This window comes from Rhododendron vialii, chromosome 1a, assembly GCF_030253575.1.
Source record: "Rhododendron vialii isolate Sample 1 chromosome 1a, ASM3025357v1".
Classification (NCBI taxonomy): domain Eukaryota; kingdom Viridiplantae; phylum Streptophyta; class Magnoliopsida; order Ericales; family Ericaceae; genus Rhododendron; species Rhododendron vialii.
In genome coordinates this window covers 15,498,241-15,509,536 of record NC_080557.1, presented here as the reverse complement: position 1 = coordinate 15,509,536, position 11,296 = coordinate 15,498,241, and the positions used below count along the sequence as shown (strand labels likewise).

The 11,296-nt window shown below is 39.6% G+C and overlaps 1 protein-coding gene across 5 annotated transcripts; it reads right to left on the bottom strand.

The window, feature by feature from the left end:
• Positions 1 to 3,877: 3,877 nt before the first annotated feature.
• LOC131306478 (cadmium/zinc-transporting ATPase HMA2-like) lies at positions 3,878 to 11,199 on the bottom strand. 5 transcript variants are annotated; one of them, XM_058332755.1, is made up of 6 exons: positions 10,093 to 11,199; positions 9,283 to 10,009; positions 8,454 to 8,781; positions 4,915 to 5,117; positions 4,375 to 4,574; positions 3,878 to 3,981 (listed from the first exon to the last, which is right to left on the bottom strand). In XM_058332755.1, exons 2-5 carry the CDS (start codon positions 9,344 to 9,346, stop codon positions 4,411 to 4,413), a joined length of 759 nt encoding a protein of 252 aa, XP_058188738.1. In that variant the 5' UTR covers positions 9,347 to 10,009; positions 10,093 to 11,199; the 3' UTR covers positions 3,878 to 3,981; positions 4,375 to 4,410. The 5 variants fall into 5 exon arrangements, with proteins under 5 accessions (XP_058188738.1, XP_058188747.1, XP_058188730.1 ...); XM_058332764.1 differs by lacking the exon at positions 3,878 to 3,981 and adding an exon at positions 4,014 to 4,058; XM_058332747.1 differs by lacking the exon at positions 3,878 to 3,981 and having other exon boundaries at positions 4,067 to 4,574; positions 10,093 to 10,212; positions 10,682 to 11,199.
• Positions 11,200 to 11,296: the final 97 nt, after the last annotated feature.

Here is an 11,296-nt window from a genome sequence, read left to right as displayed (position 1 = left end):
CTTAACTTAAATCTGAATTTTTTTGTCTTAACTTAAATTTTTTTCGCATTTTTTAAAATTTAAGCAAAAATTTGACGCAGAACTAACAAATTCGAAAAAAAATTCAAATAAGAACAAAATTTTCAAATTGAAGTTAAGCCCAAAAGAACGAAGCCGAATCTTCTACCAGTAGTCTGTCCAAACTCTCTCTTTCTTTCTTTTTTACCATGGTAGGGAGTGTCTGGATCAGCTTACGCGTATATCAAACTGATCCCCTCTTTGGTCCGATCTTAGGCAGGCCAATTACGTAGGGAGTACTGAAGAATTTACGAGAAATTACTTTCTTGCGGTCTGACCCTAAGAATCAAATCCTGATCAGTTGTGCTGAGAGCAAATCCACTAACCAACTGAACTAATCTCGGGCTCATAAACCCCACCCCCCCTAACTTGTCTCTTTTTCTGTATACTAGTGTAATGCACGTGCTCATTTGTTGATTTATTATTTGCAAGTTGTTTTTGTTCTCGTAGTGGTTCTTAATAGGGAAATATTAAGGTGTTATTGTAGGAGAAATTATGTTAATTTTTTTTATGATCTTACTCTTCTAAGAAGAGCAAGTCAGAAGCAAGTAAGAAAAGAAAACATTTTGCAATTCGTGGCTTTGTTTTGGTAGAAGTAGCATATCGTAGTATCTGATATCAGCTATGACTTCAATGATGTCTTAGCAAGCAGTTGTTGGTAGACATGTGTTGCAAATAATGCAGAGGCATCATTCACTCTATCACCCACCGTAAAATCCTGACTTTTTAAATTATAGTCATGTCGTTCGAATAGGAACTCGACACTTTAATTTAATTCGAATAGTAAGGCAGGCTAAGTGAAGTGTATCTTGGTAGTATAAAAAAAAATGTGAATTTCAATTTATTTCATAAAAACTATGGGACAACTTGACTACATTTGATACACTTTACGAATTACACGATATTGGAATCTTTTCTTTATAATTGGACATTGTCACGATAATCCACATATTTTTATTAGTCTATGTTAAATTTCTAAGATTTTTCGTAGACCGAAATTTGAACATGTTCGGACAAAATTTGCGATGATTGAACGCTTGATGCCACGTGTCGTGACGATGTGCTAGAGGAATAACAGGTGTCATTCAAAAAGGGGGAAAAAAAGAATGACCTGTTTTCAGCTATATCCCCACCGATGTATATATATTCCTATTGGGATTAATTAACTTCTTAAAAGACAAAACAAAGCTTCAACAAAAAAGAAGAGAATGATAGAGAGAAACGACCTCCTGCACCTATATTTCCATCTGAGATCACCGCTTACCGTTCCGGCCAATTTCACGGGGGAAAACCACTGTCTTTCTTGGTAATCTTTCTCTCACTAATTTATTTGCACTAGATAATATAATATGTATATTACTTATGTCAAAGAAAGTAAAATTGGGGCAATCACATACAACCCACATATGTACAGGTCACTCACACACATGACACACCTCGCCGCGAAACGGCAGCCATGGTTGCCGGCCAATTCGACATCACTCCAGCCACTCCCTCTCACCCCTCCCCTATCTCTTTCTCTTCTTGTGTTTGCCGCACCCTAACCTCTGAAAATTTTCACACAAGTGAAACTTCCTTAACCAAAGAGCTCAGTTTCGAACTCGCCGCCGTAATTTGGTGTGTAGTAACACAAGCAACCATAAAAATAGGATCTTAGGCCATCCACAGTGGCATAATCAAAAGCAAATTATTTTTAAAGTTAACAATATTGGGGTAAAATATGGCTCACAATGATATAATCAAACTTAACAACATTCTTAGAAATAATCAAATTTTGGGCTTTGGGTAACCAAAATTAGCAACCTTTTTCAATAATCAAAATTTGTGAATCTCATACCACATAAGTTAACTGGTTCTAAAATTTATATACACACATGTTTCAAATGGTATTTTTTTCATCTGCTCTATATCTCATTTTCTTTAGCCACAAACTCTTTCTTTTTCTTTCCCTCCAAAAGTGAAGCTCATATCTTTCAATTATTTACAATTCAACTCATTGTCGCCGGATTAAGGTATTTCACTTTTTTTTTTCATTTTTTTTTTATTTTTTTTCGTTCCTCTCCTTGTGGTTGAGTACATGAAGAACCTTGCATTCATTTACAAATTCAAGAACACATCTGTTTTTTTTTTTTTTTTTTGAGTACATGATTTTTTTTCCAAATTCATAATATGAGGGAAGGAAGTCACCAATTTTTTCTCCAAAATTAAGGGAGAAAATCGATATATTTTTGCCAAAAAAAAACGTAATGGAGGGAAGTGATCAATGATGGAAAACATTTGTCGCCGCATTAAGGTATTTCACTTTTTTTTCCATTTTTATTTTATTCTTTTTTCGTTCTTCTCCCTGTGGTTGAGTACATAAATAACCTTACATTTTTTTACAAATTCAAGAACTTTTTTTTTTTTTTGAGTACATGGTTTTTTTTCAAATTCATAATATTAGGGAAGGAAGTCACCAATTTTTTTCCCAAAATTAAAGGAGAAAATCGATATATTTTTGCCAAAAAAAAGTGCAATGGAGGGAAGTGATCAATGGTGGAAAACATAAGGAGAGAGAGAGTGAAATTGTAGTGTATCCCTTATTTTAGTTATGGACTAGAAGTGACCATTGTGGACCTCAACATTGTTAAGCTTAGCAACCTCTTAAATGGATAATCAAAAGCTGATGTGTCAACTTTTGATTATCCATTTTTGATTATGCCACTGTGGATGGCCTTAGAAACCTAATTTTAAGTACTGATTGCTATTGATTGACTATAATTAAAATTCATGAAGCAATAAGAATAATAAATTGAAACACCTTGGTATCTAAGCACTAACCTAATTAATCTTGGAGTCGGATTCTTAGCTAATACCAGTATATTATGTGTTTAGGTGAAAGTTGTGTGGGATGAATTGCCGTGTGCTAAGTCAAACGCTACTTTTTGGTGAGTTGCGCATACCTTAGTTACATGTATTTCTGAAATTTTGGAATGAGATGCCATTGCTTGATTTTGCTGGAAAATATGGAATTTGAACTTCCTACTTGGTTTAATTGATGTTAATGCATGCAATGGCTGGTTTATAAATCTTTTGAGTTTCAGTTAAATTAGATCATGGCAATATGTTTTGGAAACTTGAATTTTACTGGTTGCTAGTACATGCTCGTGATAATATGGTTCATTCGAACGGTGTCCCGAGCGCTAGGGGACGGGTAAAGATACCAGTGGCGTGAAGTAATAAGGTAGGAGATGCAGCCAGGCATCACCGGGTAATGATATCTTACCACTCTTCAATGGGGTCGCTCCCCAACCGACTGGCAAACATACCGCTGAATGCTATTATCGCTCAAAAGTGCAAAAGTTGAAAGAATGAAATGAAAAGGGTCCATCTCTTGGACCGAAGAGATGAGCTTTCGGACAAAAATGCTTGTACTGGATGGTCAACGAAATATTTGAATTATTGCTTTGAACTGTTTTATAATGTGGGGTATTTCCATGGTCAAACTTGTAACTTTGGTATCTGTTTCTCACCCGAGCTTCGGTTTATGAAAACCTTTTCCAATTTTTCAGGTTAAGGTAGATAGCAAGTTGTGGACTGAATGAGGTGCTAGAGTAACCGTGGAGAATCATGTGTAGTCTAATGGTTTGTAATTTTTATACTTTTACACTTAGAAGCGCTGAGATTATGTTATTTATTCTACGCTTCCGCATACTTTGCTTATATGGTTTAAATTGACAATGATATGTGAGAAATCCCTAAACTAGAATATGTGCAGGCCTTCGGCGGCTTTACACCCGCTTGGCGGGTCATGACTTCCAAGGTAGGTTTTGGATCGTGACACCCACCATGGTTGTTGGAGCTTCTTTCTAAAAGTTAGATATGATTTGTGCCTTTGTCTTTAGGAAGTAGACCGTCATGCACTACGCCCATAGCACCTGCTAGCTGTTCAAAAAAATTCATCTCCTCTCTTAGCATTTAGGAAGTAGACCGTCATGCACTACACCCATAGCACCCGCTAGCTATTCAAAAAAATTCATCTCCTCTCTTAGCAATTTATAAAAACACGAAGAAAAATCAATGTTTGGAAGCAGCAATGCAGTCAGGAATATTTTGTTCAGAGTTGACAACTATTAAATCAATCTAAATGGGGGCATATATGCTATTTTGGAGGATATAACCTGTAATAAAAATTAAAATATGTAGACCAAAGTGCAGTTTTAGAAAATTTTTGTGGGGACATTGTTCCCCCTAGTGGCTTGCTGCAATTTGCCATTGCTTGCAAAATACTATCTTGTATGCCAGCCAAATTTTGAAATTTCAGGGCTGACCCTTCACCTGTTTTTGTGCTTCTATGGCTGCCTCGTGGCTATCTCAGGTCAGCATTACAGTTTTGATGTTCATTGACTTCAGCTCGTTGATCGCTTCTCTTACACCAGTTCGACAACTATCAGAGAGGCTAAAAATTCCAGCTGGAGCCGCTCCCAAGAATATGTAACCAACGGACTTTCCTTCACCACAGGGGCCTATGCTTGGAGCTGAAAATAGTTTGAAATGAGTCTAATGATAAGGTCGAATAGGACAAAGAAAAGACGCAGCAGCAAATGCAGTAGGATTGGAGTCCATGAACAATTTCATGTTAAAAATAGAGCAAATTTCATTTTGATTGCCCGTGCGCTTTGGTCCACAAAACATGCAACATTATGTGCTAGTTTCAAAATGTTGTGAAGGTAATCCTCCCCGAGCACAAATCACAACGGGGCAATCGAAGTTTACCCCTCAAAATAAAATACTCCCCCAGTGATAACACTTTCAATTGCATTACTGTAAATCTTGTTGTTTCAGAATAAGATTGAAAGTATTGGTGAAGCTCTTCACCTGTCGCCCACCTGGCTCTCGATGCAATTTTTTGGTTTCCAACATAGACATCCTTCCCATCAATTTTCCCATGAACCCCTTCTCCTCGAAAATTTTCAAATTCTTCCACTCTTTCAGGTTTCACCTCGATGGAAAGTGTCTGTGCATAGTCAATAAGTGCAGCCACCATTGGATGACTTGATTTGCTCTCGATGCCTGAAACCCTTCAATATAACAGATATGTTAGATTTTAGCAACCAGTAATGCATTACAAACTTTGGGGCTGTTTGATGAAACTGAAAGCTGAAAAGTTAAGTACTGAAAGCTGAATGCTGAATTTTTTAAGTTGAAGAACTGTTTGATAAACATATTAAGCACTAAATTAAAATTAATGAATTAATTTTAGTTCTAATTTTTTTTAGTTTTGGTGATTGTACATGGTGGTGGTGGTGATGGAATGGTAGTGGTGAGGGTGGTGGTGGGATGGTGGCGGTGTGATAGTGGTGGTGGAATGATGGTGGTGCAATGGTGGTGTTGTAGTGGTGGCGGTGGCGACGACGTGGTAGTAGTGGTAAAGGTGGTGTGGTAGTGATGGTGGTGGTGGAGTGATGGTGGTGGCATGGTGGTAGTGGTGGCGGAGTGGACTAGTGGTGGGTGGTAATAGTTGTGGTGGTGGTGGTGGTGGTGGTGGTGAAGTGATGGTGGTAGGGGTGGGGTGGGGTGGGGTGGAGTGGAGTAGTGGTGATGGTGACGGTAATGGTTGTGGTAGTGGTAGTGGTAGTGGTAGCGTTATGGTGGTGGTAGTGGAGTGGTGGTGGTGGTAACGGCGGCGGTGGAGTGATGGTGGTAGGGGGGGGGGGGTGGAGACTGTGGAGTGGAGTAGTGGTGATGGTGATGGTAATGGTTGTGGTAGTGGTAGCGTTACGGTGGTGGTGGCGGCGGTGGAGTGATGGTGGTTATGGTGGTGGTAGTGTGGTAGTGGTGTGATCGAGCCCAATTCGGTAGTTGTTGAAGTTTACCAAACGGCCGTCAAATTCAATTATTTATTAACCAGACTACAACTAAAGATTTGCATAGTATAGCGAGAAAGTCCTAGTCGATCCACAGGGAGCTCGAATATAGTTTGTTCGGATTAGATGTAAGGGTTTCCGACGTTTAGGCGGCCAACTTTTAGTTTTCCTTTGAAAGGTGAGAATTGCCCTTATGAAAATGACTAGAAAAAGAGTTTGAACTAAGAATTAAAAGTGGCAAGGCAATGGAGTTACTAACGCCCGTAACTTAAGCCAATTAACTTTTCTCAACGAAAACACGGTTGAATCACACGGCATAGGTTATCAACCGAAAGATTTAGCTATGAAAATGGTTAGACTTGATATAGAGTTTGAACAACAAGCTTAACACAAGGCGTGACATCGCTCACGGAACCATGTGAGCGAGCACATGATCACCGGAGATTAACAACGCCAAGACTTGCATTCAAACTAAATATCAAGGTCAAGAACTAGAAGTATGGTTTGGAAAACGAGCAAGTTCTTTGGTTCTTTTGGCAAACACGAGGCGAGACATAGCTCACGGAACCATATGTGCAAGCATATGATCACCGGAGGTTAACATCGACAAGTTTTGTTACATAAAAGGCGAACCACGCACATTTACAAACCAAACCTCAAGTCTTAAGTTGAGAAAGGCAAGATTAACCTAAATCACATGACGTTATTCACCCCATGGCCAAGCCTTATCAACTACTCACACATAAGAAAAAGACTAGAAAGCATGCTAAAATTGGAAAACATGTTTAACCGATAAAAACGGAAATAAACTTGATTTAAAGAAGAATCTAGTCCGTAGCTACAACATTAATACACGACAAATTAAACGAAACCAAATACTTACTTGAGTTCTTGAAGGAAATGACAAGAAAAACTTGGAACAACAATGGAAGAAAACTATCCTAAGCTACCACTAAGCTAACTACCCTTTACTAGGAGAGAGGAGAGGGATATTTATACAATCCAACCCTTCTCTCATAACAAATATCCTAGCACTTTCCAAAAGTAGCAACTATTCCATAAATGGAAAGTTCAAAAAGCAGAAAAATTTGACAGTAAGCAATCTGTATCCATACAACCAAAACGGTTGTATGGATACCGTGCTGTTACGTCTGTGTTGGAAATGCTCTGTAGAAGAGCTGTATGGATACAACCAAAACGGTTGTATGGATACGCAGGAATCTGTCCAAAATATAAAGCCACCGTATGGATACAACCAAAACGGTTGTATGGATACCGCCTTGTTAACTGCAGAAATGGCTTCTAGCTTCAAAACTTGGCACCCGACGCTTCCGAACTTCACCCGATACTTCGTTACATGATCAACGGGACTTGGCGGAGGTGTCCCTAGTGGCCTTGGAGTCTCGGATACCTTCGAGGGCCATCCTCAATGCATATGCCTTGCTTGAAACACTTTGGCATACTCCTTGCCATCTCGACCACCGGACGTCCTACGAGGCTTCTTAGAGTGCCATTAGGTTCCGGTGACAATGAAACATGTGTTGTCGGGCACTTGAACACTTGGTTACATACCGGAACGTCCCTTGGCGTTCAAAACCGCCTTATTATCACGTTTTATCTGAAACACACACAAAAATACCTTACGTGCATTATGGGATAAAAACGACAACATATATGTACAAACACAATATACTAGAGGACTTAAGCACCAAGAATATGCATTATTGGGTGCTTATCATGGTGGTAGTGGAATAGTGATGGTTGTGATGGTGGTATCATGGTAGTGATTGTGGTGAGAGTGGTGGCGGTTGTGGTGCAATGGTGGCGTTGTGGTGGTAGGGGTGGTGTGGTAGTGGTGGTGGTGGCGGAGTGATGGCAGCAGTGGTGGTGTGGACTAGTGGTGGATGGTAATGGTTATGGTGGTGGTAGCATGGTGGTGAAGTGATGGTGGTGGGGGTGGAGTGGAGTGGAGTGGAGTGGGGTAGTGTTGGTGGTAATGGTCATGGTGGTGGTAGTGGTGGTAATGGAGGTGGCGATGGAGTGGTGGCGGTGGCGGTAGTGGAGTGATGGGTTGTGGTGGTGGTAGCGTGGTAGTGGAATAGTGATGGTTGCGGTGGTGGTAGCTTGGTAGTGGAGTAGCGATGGTGGTGGTGGTGGTGGTAGTGGTGGAATGGTGATGGGAGTGGTGGTGGAAGTGGTGGCGGTTGTGGTGGTGGTGGTTGAGTGACGACAATGGTGGAGGATTGGTGGTGGTGGTGGTTGAATGCAAACATATAAGAATTCAGCCAGAATTAAGTAGCTCAAAGCTACTTAATTTTTATCAACTTTTTACACTATATTTTAAGTGGCACTTAATCTGTTAAGTAATGTAAAATGTGATTATCAAACCTACTTAATCACTTATTACTTAATTGTTTCAGTTTTAAGCGCTGAATATGGGATATCAAACAACCCAGTCTGAAGTCTGAATTATTTCCTTTCTCAAAACTACGGGTTATCCTTTTTCCTTTTCGGCTATAATCTATTTAATGAAGTACTAATAGTAATTACCAGTAAAGCAGTGTGTTCAGTGTAACTTCATTGGACACCGAATGAAAATCTGTGACCACGAATTCTCCTCTTGTAATTGTACCAGTTTTGTCGAAAGCCAAGATCTTTATCTTAGAGAGAGTTTCGAGATACTCTCCCCCTTTGATTAAAAGCCCAGAGGTTGCTGGCTTTGAAAGCATGCAGAAAGTGGCTACTGGTGTGGAGAGGATAAGTGCACACGGATACGCACTCACCAGAACCACCAACGCCAAGTGAAGCCAATGCCTTTTATTGTCAAGTCTTAGAACAAATGGAACTGCCACCAAACCAGTTGATACAATAAAGACGGCTGCAATGCAATACAAGAAATTGCCACAAAAAAAATCACAAGAAGAAACAGAGTAAATATTGGATGCACTCAAAGAAAGAAGATAATCATAAACCAGAGAGTAGAATATGGTTTACAGACAGCATGGAAAAAGGACAGGTAAAACGAAAAGATGCCCAATTCGGCCCCTTTCTTTGAATACAGGTTTGCAGAACAGGTTTCGGAACTACTTTTTAAAACAAAAATCCCAATATCTTTTGATCTTATGTATTTGAAAAATTCTAACATTCGCCCGGGAAAAAGGTTTCAGAAACTGTTTGCCAAACAAGTTAACAAAAAGGATCCTTTATTCAAGCTCATATAGTTTGGCACTCTGTTATTTCTCTCCTCAGTTCCATCCGAAGCCATGCCAGTACTTCCAGAAACAAACAGATTCATAAGCACTGTCTAAGAATACTTGAGCAAATCAACCATATTTCTGCATAGCTTAATAGAAATATATGCTCTTAAGCAGAAATTTACCAAGGCACTTCACAAAGCAAGCTCTGCTAGAGTACTTTTTAGACCACAAAAGACAGCAGGCCATGGCTTTATTACTTACTGTACAGCACGGACAAAGTTCTGGTTAATATACATCAATCCCCAAACAAAATAGGCATAGACAAGTTCTACATGAGTGAGCATTGTTTGCCAAAATACATTTCCAGAGTACTGTGCATTTTCATTTCTCTACAGAGAGAGAGAAAGAGAGAACATAGTCGCAGAAAAGGTTCAGCCTGCACATGTGATTGGAAACTTATAGGGTTCAATCTTCAATCCCAGGGGAAAAAACCCCCTCCTTACATAGCCTTTGTTGACTTACCTCATTCAGTAATTTTGAACCCCAGATTGGGCAACTGCCCGAATAAGTTGGGTCCTACTAAATTGAGCAAAGGAGTGATTGGTGTATTCCGCCAACAATGGGAATTCACTGACGATGGAAGATTGGGCAATGTACTGAGATCACATGAATCGAGAAGGCCATCATATCCCAATGAGAATTCATCTATGGCCTCTCCATTGCTATAATCCAAGTCCTGATGAGAAGATATGTCTTCAATGTTTTTCATATCTTTCAGTAACAAGGCATGACTGAGAATTTTTGGAAACCGGTGACTTTCCATAGGGTGGAAAGAAATTAATATTGGATTCAGGTGATGGAAGGCATCTTCGGGTAGAGAACTGGGATTTTGACGCATCCTTTCGATGGCTGGATGGTTAAAGCAGGAATGACGTAAGAATTTATGTAGTCGATACAAAATAATCAAGGAACCAGATTGAGAGCAATCTTACTCAAAGAACTGGAATGATGGTGTCAGAGGTGTCAAGTTGTGAGGATCACACATCTCAGTCTGTAATAAACCATCTTGGCTTGCAAACATCTACAGCTTATCCTTAAATGAGCTTTCGAGTCTGAACACATCCTCAGTCATGCCATAGTTTGGAAAAGAAAAAAATTCAGAAACAAATTGACAGAATCCAGTATGAACAAAAGGAAAATTTTGAAATAATTTTCAACAAGGATAAACTTAGAGCAGAAATGTGTGTGAATTTATTTCTTAGTTGAATACATTATTGGGAGTTAGTTCACTCCTATTCCAGTGACTTACAAACATAACATCTGCAGCAAATATGGTCTGGAAAACTGCTTTCCCTAAATCAAGGAATCAAATCGGATTCGAAACTGGCAATTAATCAATAAACTTAGAGTAGAACTGCGACTGAATTAATTTCTTAGTTGAATACATCATTGAGAGTTATGACATTCCTATTCCACTGACTTTCAAACGTAAAATCTGTAAAAATGATGGTCTGGAAAACTCTTTTCCCTAAATCATGGAATCTAAACGGAATCGAAACTGGAAATAAATCAATACTTCACCTATTCTCACACCTCCTCTTTGATTGTAGCTTGGTCGGAATGCGGTGAGGCAATAACTGATCTCGCATCTCCTTTAAAGACGTCCACCGCCGGAGCAACAGTATCGTCATGATGAGTTAGGAAAAATAATTGGGCTCAACAGGTACAGAAATTCAGTGAATTATGGAACCGAAGTACCAAAAGCAAAGCCTGCCTCTCGTTCAAAGACGGCGTCAAGCATAACAAGTACAAGAATTCGGAGCCGATCAAACCAAAAAAAACCCAAAAAAGAAAAGAAAAGAAAAGGGTACAAGAATCCGGCGAAATCAGCAAATAGAGTACCAATTTTAAGCATGGAAACCGGACCACCGGCCATGTCTCTGTCGCTTCTCTCACGATCGAGCGTTTGCAAGAAAACGGCGTCAAGCGTACAAGAAATCGGCGAAATCACCACATAGAGTACCAATTTTATGCGTGAAAACCGGACGACCGTAGATGTCTATATCGCTTCTCTCACGATCGAGCGTTTGCAAGAATAAAGAAAGCAGCAGGACTACGGTCACCGCATGCAATTCGCGGTGACCGTCACAGCACGTCTATTGAGGCCACTCCGGACCTCAAAAAAAATAGAAAAAT